This window comes from Gopherus flavomarginatus, chromosome 3 (assembly GCF_025201925.1).
Source record: "Gopherus flavomarginatus isolate rGopFla2 chromosome 3, rGopFla2.mat.asm, whole genome shotgun sequence".
NCBI lineage: Eukaryota > Metazoa > Chordata > Testudines > Testudinidae > Gopherus > Gopherus flavomarginatus.
In genome coordinates, this window is record NC_066619.1 from 207,638,139 (window position 1) to 207,651,074 (window position 12,936).

A 12,936-nucleotide genomic window follows, 5' to 3' on the forward strand; every position below is an offset into this window, starting at 1 on the left:
AAGTTACTGGGCCAGATTCTATGCTCATATAAATTAATGTAGTTTCACTGAAGCCAATTGAATTCTTCCAGTTTACATGAGCAGAAAATTTGGCCCACTATGTTTAACATATTTAATTTACAACTTAAAGTGCCATCTACTAACAATTATTTTTCAATACTTACAGAAATTTACTTTGACCAAACTGGTAATTGACTGTTTTATTGATACTTCAATGAGACAGTGGGGCTAACACATAATGTGGAACAGCCTCTCAAAAGTATGCTTTACTGTTGGAGACAATCACACTGTGCTGTATAGACAAATAAAAGTTGTGAGTCTTTGTGTATAAAAGCAAATGTAAAGTTTCTCCAAACAAAAAACATATGCTGCATATATCATTCATGATATGCGGTAGGTGATGAAAGGCCTCTTTTCCCTTGGCCTTCAAATAAAAAGTAGTTTTATATGTTTCTCAGGTTACTACAATAAAATATAATTATGGCTCTATTGCAACATTCACTGAAGTCAAGAATGTTTAAAATTTAAGGGGTTTATTCTCCTTTTGTCAAGCATTTTCTACATACAGAACATCCACATAGTGTCAGTTACAGAAGAAAAATGCATAAGTGACAGACTACTGTAATTAACTGAGTAACAGTTTACATGGCTCTCATTCACAATGGGAAAAATTGTTAAAAAGGAAAACAGATTTAGTAGCTAGAAATGTAAGCAGATTTTTATTTTAATTAAATCTATCTGCCAGGAAGTTTCCTCAAGCTAAAGAGAGATCTACTGTATCACACAGCACAGGATGCTAAATACACACACAATTACAATGCTAGAAAATTTCAGGTTTCTAAGTGATTTTACACAATCTAAACTGGAGTAAAATTTTACTTAGAAAAGATTTTTTTTCCTAATTGCTTTAGTAAACAAAGGACATTTTAAAAGCTCATAAGCATTCCTTATGAAAATAAAAAATAAAAATTACCCAAAATATTTATGTCATTACTGTAAGTCCGGATAAATGTTTTACTGCTGGCTTCAATTAGTCACATTTTTTCTGATTCTATATACTATCATTGTTCTAAATTTAAGAACCTTATCATTCTCATTTAGATGTGCAAGCTAATGTTCAAATTTAGAGTAACAGTTAAACTAAAAAAAATTCAAGAGATGTTTTATTTTATTTTATTTGCAATAATCCAATTAGAGATTTGGTGTGGAAAATCTACTGAAGAAATGGAAAAGGTTACGAAATACTTGTATATGACATAATGCACAAGCAAAAACTCTATCCACTGGTTGTAGTCTTAAATCCAGTTCTGAGTTTTATGTTAAGTTCTTCAAAATGCATGTTTCATAAAATTTTAAAAAATAAGTTTTCTTGCCAGGACAAGTGAAGCTTCATATCAGTTTGACAAAGTGTGATTTATTCTAAGCAGATACACATCATTCTTCTCTTTAATAGACCTGAAACTCCCTGTTGATACAACTCTGTGATAGCAAAGTAACTTGACACAAAAAAGGTAAAACTTCTGCTATCAGTTGAAATTATCTCAACTAAAACTGACAATAAAAATAAATTTCTCAAACTGCAGTGATCAAAACACAGAGTAACATGCTCCACAACCTGATGGAGACTAAAAACTTGAGATACTAAATGCTTCTTTTTAATGACACAAAATCTTGTAGTCACGCTGGGAATAAATTAAATAATTTTTACTCTTCCTTTTCCTTGTGAGACATTCCCTTCAAGGCACAAAAAGATTGAACAGTGGACAGGACAGAACATTTCAGTTTAAGAAGTCTAAGGTTGCACAACACTTCTTATTTTTGTTGGAAGAAAACCAAACTGGAATTTAAGTATATTTCAGTATGCCACTTACAAATGCAATGGATCATATTAACTCCTTTGAAACTCCCTGAAGTGTAGGTTTGTTTTTTTTACTACTTTAAAATATTGTATCATTTCATAATTAAGCTTTATAATTGCTCTCATTATTAAGGTGTACCATAAATTTCAATATTGATTTTAATCAACCAATGTATCCTCAGATGGTCATTAGTAATAAGTCCCTTTGATGAGTAATCACAGTTTTAATAATTTTTTATGTCAAAGTTAATATCAAATTGTATCTGAACCAAACAAATGACAGATACAGAAGGGTCTAAATTTCAAAGGAAAGCAATCTAAATTTAAAAAATGGAGTTAAGTGCAATGTACTGTAGAACTATTCATTCAGTAATTATCTAATATGATTCTTTATGCTTCTCCAACCCAAATTACTGTGTTGCCTCTCTCAACTTCAGTAATTTCACAATTTAACTTATTGAGTCTTCCATCCAGGATAAACAGGGATTCCTTGGAAGGTGTCATAAGGTACTGGCCAAAGAGACCACTGTCCTTGATTAGCCGGTTCTTACTGTTCCATGGCCATTCTTCTGTCTTGACAGGCTCTTTAAGGCTCTTTACCATTTTAACTTTGCCAGAGGAGAGCTCTACAAAGAGCACATCAGTTTGTGTGCTGGAGCTAGCATAGATGTTGTACTGATGGGCTTCAGTAAATGATGGCTGAAAAGCAACATCAGATATGTGCAAGTTAGTGTGAATATCAAACGCATCCTGCACTTCTCCTCTGATTGTAAAGGACTGGACCCTCATGAGACCTTTCACATCATCAATGCTGACAAGATAGTGTCCATCTGGAGAGATATATGGAGTGCCTGTCACATCACCATTGTATCCAATCACAGAATCAGTGACACTGTCCACAATAAGCTGTGGTGGTAGAGCCCCAGTTGTATCAGGCTTGCAGCAGATAAAATAATATCCTCCAAGTTGTGTATAAGCCAGAGACTGAGGAATACAATTATACTCCTTTAAACTAATTGTCTTGATGTATGACATAGTTTCAAGATCCATTTTCTGGAGCACAGGCTCATCTTTGTGAAGAATAAATCCAAACCTAAGAGGAAAAAGCACAACATCAAAAAAAGAAAGCTGTAGTCTAATTATGTACAAACGAGCAATAAATGCAAGGAAAGTAGAGAAGTTAAGATGTAAAACAATATGTTCTTGCATATCTCAATTTCAAATGTTTCAAACAGTAAACTGCTTAAAAACATCTATGTTTTCTTGGCTTCTTTGCAATTATAATTCAGAATTTGTAAACCAAAATATTTTAAAACCATAGATCTAGTTAATTGGAAGAGCATAATTGTTTGGTTTTTTTTACCAAGGGTAACAGGTAAACATTATTCCAGATGTGTCTAAATCTATTGACATTTTGTATATTCAGTTATAAAATCAAGTAACTTTTACCAAAACCAGAAGGGATAAAAAGCTTGAATATCAAGATGCAGTACATCCCACATATTTTAATTCACTCATTTAGTTCTCATATTTTGTTGAGATCATCAGATTAATCCATCTGAATTGCTACTCAGATAATAATGCAAATCCTTCTAATTTAATTCACCTGAAATAAATATCAAATAAGGATTTAGATTTATGTTTTTCAACCACAAGGACCTCCTTTGTAAAATTTTTAAACATCCCTTTGTAAATCACAGAATTTCCATTGAAAATGAGTTGTACAATTAAACCTTAAAATCTCTTAAGTTTTAGATTGATAAAAATTTTAATATAAATGCCATATGAGGTCTCTATCTGCATATTGTCCCACAAAGAAACATTTCTGGTCCCAATAATTATTTTGCGTGAGTGCAATGCAAACCTTAAACATTTTCTAAAGCTTAGGAAGTGCACAGTACTCTTCCCTTCAAGACAAGAGCATCAGTAGAATTTTTTCTTAACATGTGCTTCATCTCAATACATATCTCAAACTGTAACTGACCCCTAGCTCCTAAAAGCCAGGTTTTCTTGCTGCTGCGTGCTAATATATCTGGAAAGCATGACAATCTGAACCAATGGGTTAATAGGATTAACAACAAATAAGGATGACAGTGATGCTGGGACAGGAAATTGGAATGGATTGACTGAACAAGATTAGGCTCATATTGTGGATTTTGGATGCCTTTTCTTTTAGCTTTGACCTTGACTAAAATACCCTTCCATACTCTTCTCATGAAGCCTACTGAATCTCCTGATGCATGAGATTGTGTTGCTGAAGGCGCAAAATACAGTATTCACAATGCAATTTCACTAATGCTACGCACATTGTGAAATGGCAAATGCATATGTTTGTCAGACATTTAAAACAATATTGGGCACTATTACATACCAAATTACCATTTGTAACATGAGGTCACTTATCAAGCAACAGTATGAATTCTTAAAACTATATAGTCCATCTCAATGCACATATCAACATACTGCATACAAATGCAGAGAGGTAGCATGATTTAACAAAAGTGACTAGAAAAGAGTAATTAACTAAATCCTGATGTCCTTTATGTAATGGCCTCTACTTGTCATAAACAGATAGCTAAGGGTTAACGTCTCTTTCACCTGGAAAGAAGTAATCTGAAACACCTGACCAGGGGACCAATCAGGAAACAAGACTTTTTCAAATCTGGGTGGAGGGAACTTTGTGTGGGAGTCCTTTGTTCTGGGGTCTTCTGCCTGCACTCTCTTGGCTATGAGAAGTGATTTCTGTTTCCTGCTTTCTAATCTTCTGTTTCCAAGTTGTAAGTACAATATAGGAAGGCAGTAAGGTTTCTATTGTTTTTCTTTTTGTATTTACATGTCTATAGTTGCTGGAGTGCTTTGAATTGTATTTCTTTTTGAATAAGGCTGTTTATTCATATTTCTTTTAAGCAATTGACCCTGTATTTGTCACCTTAATACAGAGAGACCATTTTTATGTATTTTTCTTTCTTTTTATATAAAGCTTTCTTTTAAGACCTGTTGGAGTTTTTCTTTAGTGGGGAACTCCAGGGAATTGAGTCTGCAGCTCACCAGGGAGTTGGTGGGAGGAAGAAGTCAGGGGGAAATCTGTGTGTGTTGGATTTACTAGCCTGACTTTGCATTCCCTCTGGGTGAAGAGGGAAGTGCTTGTGTTTCCAGGACTGGAAATAAAGAGGGTGGAATCCCTCTGTTTAGATTCATGGAGTTTGGTTCTGTGTCTCTCTCCAGGAACACCTGGAGGGGGGAAGGGAAAAGGTTTATTTCCCTTTGTTGTGAGACTCAAGGGATTTGGGTCTTGGGGTCCCCAGGGAAGGTTTTTGGGGGGACCAGAGTGCCCCAAAACACTCTAATTTTTTGGGTGGTGGCAGCTTTACCAGGTCCAAGCTGGTAATTAAGCTTGGAGGTTTTCATGCTAACCCCCATATTTTGGACGCGAAGGTCCAAATCTGGAACTAGGTTATGATACTACTGAGAGTGATCTTTGGGGATTAACCCCTGAATCTCCAGTGCTAACTGTAAAGAAGCATTAATTGGTAGCTACAGTGGACTCATTCTTTCCATGAATCAGCTGGAATAACACACACTTAACAATGGTTTATACTTACCTATTACTCAATCTTTTCCCATGCAAACCATTCAACTGGATTTTTATATGGACAAGCAATAACTGGGCAAGATAACATCTTCAATTCTGAGGCAAAACTCCCCTTTGGCTTCATTTTTAATACCAAATTCCTCCCTCTTCCCTCAAAAAAATTGTAACATTAAGATTGCTAAGTCAAGCATTCAAAAGTCAGTAAATATAAATCAAAAATGGTTTGTCTCACAGCATTAGCTCAGCTTAGCAACACAGCCTTTCTACTATATGGTGTGCATTAATAAAAACAAAAATTACATTTAACAAGGAAAACAGGATTTGAAACCACCACGTATATGTAACTCAGCTGAGTTAACACTGTGGGAGAAAATCTTAACCTTTGGCATTTCTTGACTTTTGAGATGAATGAATATAATTGATGGTTTTAAAAATAAATAAATCAGATGTTTTCATTTAAATCATATATTTTATAAATTAAATATATTTTTCTTTTAAAAATAAACCTGTTTAAAATTAAATTTAAAATTATAACAATGTATGTTAAAGCCTAAACCTACTACAACTTATTTGTTGACCTGTGGCCATTATCCTGAAGAGGTTCTGAGGCAAACTTAATTCATATATTGTTGCAAAATTACTTTTATGAGTCAAGCTAATATAGCTAAAGTGAAAGCAAAAAACATACAGTATAAATGTTAACATTATTAATGTTAAGGTAAGTTTGGCAATAAAGCTGAGGCCTAGCGATGTCTATTAGTAGTTACAGTTGTTAGCAGAAATAGCATAGGAGTTAGCATAGATTATATTTAGTAATATGTTCCTTGTGATAAATGTGTAAACTGCAAAAGTATCAGTACAACTTTTGAAATAACGGAATTTTAGGGACTTTATAATAGGAGCTAATCACATTGATGTAATAAAAATATTAGGAAATGTACTGATGGAAATGGTATTAGAGGGGTAGCCGTGTTAGTCTGGATCTGTAAGAGCAGCAAAGAGTCCTGTGGCACCTTATAGACTAACAGACGTTTTGGAGCATGAGCTTTCGTGGGTGCATCCGACAAAGTGAGTATTCACCCACAAAAGCTCATGCTCCAAAACATCTGTTAGTCTATAAGGTGCCACAGGACTCTTTGCTGATGGAAATAGCTTATGTTAATAGCTGAAACATTAATTATGATAATTCAGGATACCATGCACAGGCAAGGGGCTAAAATTTAACAAGTCATCATCCTGGACATGTGTGGGTGTTCAGAGTATAAAAGCTAATACATTTATATTTACAAGTGGGTTCAACAAAATAACAAGAGCAGGCAGCAGGCCAAATCCTCACTTCCACTTGCAATGTGCTTCACTTATTGTTCTTTCCATCTTCCTTTCTAATGGTCTCCATAAGATTGAGCAATAGAGGACAACATTTTGTTATTTTTACTTTGCTTTATTATAATTTTCTATGATTTCAATTATATTTATTTCCAATACCTAAAACTCAATGTCTGTGTGTGCATCTACCAATCTCATACTTAATACAAATTCTTACGTAATGACTGAAGAAAAGAATCTGTTATTAGTGACCTGTGAAATTTCCACTCTAAAGTTATAAAAGGCTACAATTAAAACATTTAAATAACTAAATATGCTGGAAGAATGAGCCTCCTCTGGTTTCCCCATCTCAAAAGAGATATATTAGAATTGGAAAAGGTGCAGAGAAGGGCAACAAAAATGATTTTGGGTATAGAACAGCTTCCATATGAAAAGAGATTAAAAAGACTGGGACTGTTCAGCTTAGAAAAGAGATGACTAAAGAGAGATATGATGGAGGCTTATATAATCACAAATGGTGTTGAGATAGTGAATAAGGCAGCGTTATTTACATAACACAGAACTAGGGATCACCCAATGAAATTAAAAGGCAACAGGTTTAAAACAACCAAAAGGAAGTACTTCTTCACACAACCCACAGTCAACCTGTGAAAAACTGCCAGGAAATGTTGTGAAGACCAAAAGTATAATTGGGTTCAAGAAAGAATTAGATAAGTTCATGGAAGACAGGTCCATCTATGGCTATTATCATAGAATGGTTAGTATGTTACAGATAGAGATAAGTAAAAGATTTTTGTAAGAAATAGAGTATCTGCATCACATTTGAAGAAAACAATATTTATAACCATTAAAATGAATCTAACCTTGTTCCTTAGAACATAATGACTATCCAAAGCAGCAAGTTGGCAAGTTTTCATCAAGTTACTGGGGAAAAAAGACGTTAAAGAAAGAGTACCTATAATAAGTAACTGATTAGGCAGGGCTGGCCTTACCATGAGGTAAACTGAGGTGGCTGCCTCAGGTGCTAGATTGTGGAAGGGTGCCACTAGGACCCAGAGTATAGAAAATTGTATCTGTTGCATATGTATTCTCTCTGCTCTAGATGCACAGAAATGGTGGAGTGCTGCACTGGAGGAAGGAGGGCACAAGAGACATAACAGGCAGGCAAGAGAAAAGGGGAGAGGGAATAACAGAAAGCAGCAGGAGCTGCAGAGAGAGAGAGGAGAAGGAGCCTCTTATGTACCTCTGTAGCACTCCCAGGAGCCTAGACTGATTAACAGCTTCTCAGGGAGCTTCTTGTTTCCCTGAACCCACTTGAGGAGAACAGGCAGGCTGAAGTAGTAGGAGCCAGTTGGACCCCCAGATACACCAATATCTTCCCTCACTCAGGCCCTGCTAACACTATTTTCCCCCTTCAACTGAGTGTTCAGAGCCACTATAGCTGGCACAGAACAGCAGTCATGAATGAAAGAAGAAACGCCCCTCTAGGCAGCATTCAGAAAAAGAAAAAAAGCAAAAGGAAGCTTTTCTATCTAAGCAGGAAGGTGCTTTTCTGAGATACATAGTCACAAATGTTCACAGTGAGCCTGCCAGCCCCAGTGAGGATGTGAGTGGTGAGGAGATGCCTGATCTTCCAGTTGTCAGATTGCAGGTGACCTGGCAGCTACTGCAGCATCCATATCTCCATCTCAAATGGATGTAACCAAACACATTCCTGAAGAAAAGTGTAGATCAGAGAAGACTGTGGTGGAGGTGCAAAAAAGAGCTGCTGCTGAGTTTAGTTTCTTAAGTCTAGATGATTAAGGACTGAGGACCCACTTGAGCAGTAGGCTAGGGGACTTCCTTGTACTGCCTGGGCCACAGCAAGTGAAAAACTTCATGGTCCCCAAAGACAACGAAAATAGAAGTTTCCATCCAACACATTACTGATGTGAAATCCCCAATGGTGACAAAGTGGAGAGGCGATGGCTTATGTACTCAAAAACCGAGAATGCTGCATATTGTTTTTGTTGCAAACTTTTCCAGTCTAATGTTCCAGCCACATTGGGTTCCTCAGGAACAAAGGACTGGAAAAATCTGGCTAGAAATCTGGCATGCTATGAGAAGGCAGTAAATCACCAGAGCTTGAGATGAGACTAAGGTTAAAGGCCACCATAGATGATGAGCATCAAGAGAAGATTGCATCAGAATCTCTTTACTGGCAAAATGTTCTGAAAAGGCTCATTGCCATTGTGAGAATGCTTGCTACCCAAAATGGTGCCACTGCATGGAACTTCAGATCAGCTCTATGTGCCAAACAATGGAAACTTCCTTAAAACTGTGGAGCTGATGGCTCAGTTTGATGCTGTACTCCAGGAGCATTTAAGAAGAGTCACCACCCAAGAAATGTACACACACAACAACCTTGGAAAAACAATTCAATATGAGATCATACAGTTACTGGCAACAAAAGTCAAACAGAAGATTAGTATCAGAGGGGTAGCCGTGTTAGTCTGGATCTGTAAAAGCAGCAAAGAATCCTGTGGCAACTTATAGGCTAACAGACGTTTTGGAGCATGAGCTTTCGTGGGTGAATACCCACTTCGTCAGATGCATGTACTGGAAATTTCCCGGGGCAGGTATATATATGCAGGCAAGCTAGAGATAATGAGGTAGTTCAATCAGGGAGGATGAGACCCTGTTCCAGCAGTTGAGGTGTGAAAACCAAAGGAGGAGAAACTGGTTTTGTAATTGGCAAGCCATTCACAGTCTTTGTTTAATCCTGAGCTGATGGTGTCAAATTTGCAGATGAACTGAAGCTCAGCAGTTTCTCTTTGAAGTCTGGTCCTGAAGTTTTTTTGCTGCAGGATGGCCACCTTAAGGTCTGCTATAGTGTGGCCAGGGAGGTTGAAGTGTTCTCCTACAGGTTTTTGTATATTGCCATTCCTAACATCTGATTTGTGTCCGTTTATCCTTTTCCGTAGCGACTGTCCAGTTTGGCCGATGTACATAGCAGAGGGACATTGCTGGCATATGATGGCGTATATTACATTGGTGGACGTGCAAGTGAATGAACTGGTGATGGTGTGGCTGATCTGGTTAGGTCCTGTGATGGTGTTGCTGGTGTAGATATGTGGGCAGAATTGGCATCGAGGTTTGTTGCATGGATTGGTTCCTGAGCTAGAGTTCCTATGGTGCGGTGTGCAGTAACTGGTGAGAATATGTTTCAGGTTGGCAGGTTGCCTGTGGGTGAGGACTGGCCTGCCACCCAAGGCCTGTGAAAGTGTGGGATCATTGTCCAGGATGGGTTGTAGATCCCTGATGATGCATTGGAGAGGTTTTAGCTGGGGATTGTATGTGATGGCCAGTGGAGTCCTGTTGGTTTCTTTCTTGGGTTTGTCTTGCAGTAGGAGGCTTCTGGGTACACATCTGGCTCTGTTGATCTGTTTCCTTATTTCCTCGTGCGGGTATTGTAGTTTTGAGAATGCTTGGTGGAGATTTTGTAGGTGTTGGTCTCTGTCTGAGGGGTTAGAGCAGACACGGTTGTACCTCAGTGCTTGGCTGTTGACAATGGATCGTGTGATGTGCCCGGGATGGAAGCTGGAGGCATGAAGGTAGGCATAGCGGTTGGTAGGTTTTCGGTATAGGGTGGTGTTAATGTGACCATCACTTATTTGCACCGTGGTGTCTAGGAAGTGGACCTCCCGTGTAGATTGGTCCAGGCTGAGGTTGATGGTGGGGTGGAAGCTGTTGAAATCATGGTGGAATTTTTCCAGAGTCTCCTTCCCATGGGTCCAGATGATGAAGATGTCATCAACGTAGCGTAGGTAGAGAAGGGGCATGAGTGGACGAGAGCTGAGGAAGCATTATTCCAGGTCGGCAATAAAAATATTGGCATATTGTGGGGCCATCTGGGTGCCCATAGCGGTGCCACTGATCTGGAGATATAAATTGTCATCAAATTTGAAATAGTTGTGTGTGAGGATAAAGGTACAGAGCTCAGCAGCCAGTTGTGCTGGGGCATCATCAGGGATACTGTTCCTGAAAGCTTGTATTCCATCTGTGTGTGGGATGTTCGTGTAGAGATCCTCTACATCCATGGTGGCTAGGATGGTGTTTTCTGGAAGGTCACCAATGCATTGTAGTGTCCTCAGGAAATCAGTGGTGTCACGGAGATAGCTGGGAGTGCTGGTGGCATAGGGTCTGAGTAGAGAGTCCACATATCCAGACAGTCCTTCAGTGAGAGTGCCAATGCTCGAGATGATGGGGAGTTCAGGATTTCCAGGTTTGTAGATCTTTGGTAGTAGATAGAATAACCCTGGTCGGGGCTATAAAGGTATGTTGATTTGTTCCGGTGTTAATGTAGGGAGTGTCCTGAGCAGATGTTGCAGTTTCTTAGTGTATTCCTCAGTGGGATCTGAGGGAAGTGGCCTGTAGAATTTGGTGTTGGACAGTTGTCTGGCAGCCTCCTTTTGGTAGTCAGACCTGTTCATGATGACAACGGCACCTCCTTTATCAGCCTCTTTGATGATAATGTGTGGGTGGTTTCTGAGACCGTGGATGGCATTGCGTTCTGCACGACTTAGGTTATGAGGCAAGCGGTGTTGTTTTTCCACAATTTCTGCCTGTACACGTCGGCGGAAGCATTCAATGTAGAGGTCCAGACTGTCATTTCGGCCTTCAGGAGGAGTCCATGTGGAGTTCTTCTTCTTGTGCTGTTGGTGGGAGGGTACCTGTGTATCAGTGCGCTGTTCAGTTTTGTCCTGAAAGTATTCCTTGAGTCGGAAACGGTGAAAGTAGGCTTCCAGATCACCGCAGAACTGTATCAGACTCTGGAAAATTTCCACCACGATTTCAACAGCTTCCACCCCACCATCAACCTCAGCCTCAGCCTGGACCAATCTACACGGGAGGTCCACTTCCTAGACACCACGGTGCAAATAAGTGATGGTCACATTAACACCACCCTATACCGAAAACCTACCGACCGCTATGCCTACCTTCATGCCTCCAGCTTCCATCCCGGGCACATCACACGATCCATTGTCGACAGCCAAGCACTGAGGTACAACCGTGTCTGCTCTAACCCCTCAGACAGAGACCAACACCTACAAAATCTCCACCAAGCATTCTCAAAACTACAATACCCGCACGAGGAAATAAGGAAACAGATCAACAGAGCCAGACGTGTACCCAGAAGCCTTCTACTGCAAGACAAACCCAAGAAAGAAACCAACAGGACTCCACTGGCCGTCACATACAATCCCCAGCTAAAACCTCTCCAACACATCATCAGGGATCTACAACCCATCCTGGACAATGATCCCACACTTTCACAGGCCTTGGGTGGCAGGCCAGTCCTTGCCCACAGGCAACCTGCCAACCTGAAACATATTCTCACCAGTTACTGCACACCGCACCATAGGAACTCTAGCCCAGGAACCAATCCATGCAACAAACCTCGATGCCAATTCTGCCCACATATCTACACCAGCAACACCATCACAGGACCTAACCAGATCAGCCACACCATCACCGGTTCATTCACCTGCACGTCCACCAATGTAATATATGCCATCATATGCCAGCAATGCCCCTCTGCTATGTACATCGGCCAAACTGGACAGTCGCTACGGAAAAGGATAAACGGACACAAATCAGATATTAGGAATGGCAATATACAAAAACCTGTAGGAGAACACTTCAACCTCCCTGGCCACACTATAGCAGACCTTAAGGTGGCCATCCTGCAGCAAAAAAACTTCAGGACCAGACTTCAAAGAGAAACTGCTGAGCTTCAGTTCATCTGCAAATTTGACACCATCAGCTCAGGATTAAACAAAGACTGTGAATGGCTTGCCAATTACAAAACCAGTTTCTCCTCCTTTGGTTTTCACACCTCAACTGCTGGAACAGGGTCTCATCCTCCCTGATTGAACTACCTCATTATCTCTAGCTTGCCTGCATATATATACCTGCCCCGGGAAATTTCCAGTACATGCATCTGACGAAGTGGGTATTCACCCATGAAAGCTCATGCTCCAAAACAGAAGATTGTGGCAGCAAGATATTACTCTGTTATTCTGGAGTGCACACCTGACATCAGCCATACGGAACAAATGACTTTAATGGCGTGTTCTGTAACAACAACAGAATCTAGTGAAAATGTCCATGCAATGGT

General features: G+C 39.4%; 1 protein-coding gene across 3 annotated transcripts in view; it reads right to left on the reverse strand.

Annotated features, from left to right (window-relative positions):
* Positions 1-516: 516 nt before the first annotated feature.
* The window catches only part of FSTL5 (follistatin like 5), a 593,647-nt gene continuing 581,227 nt past the window's right edge, over positions 517-12,936 (reverse strand). For all 3 annotated transcript variants that reach the window (XM_050946344.1, XM_050946342.1, XM_050946343.1), the window contains one exon: positions 517-2,951. In XM_050946344.1, coding sequence (XP_050802301.1) covers positions 2,249-2,951 — 703 coding nt within the window. In that variant the 3' untranslated portion in view covers positions 517-2,248. The remainder of the gene's footprint in view (positions 2,952-12,936) is intronic.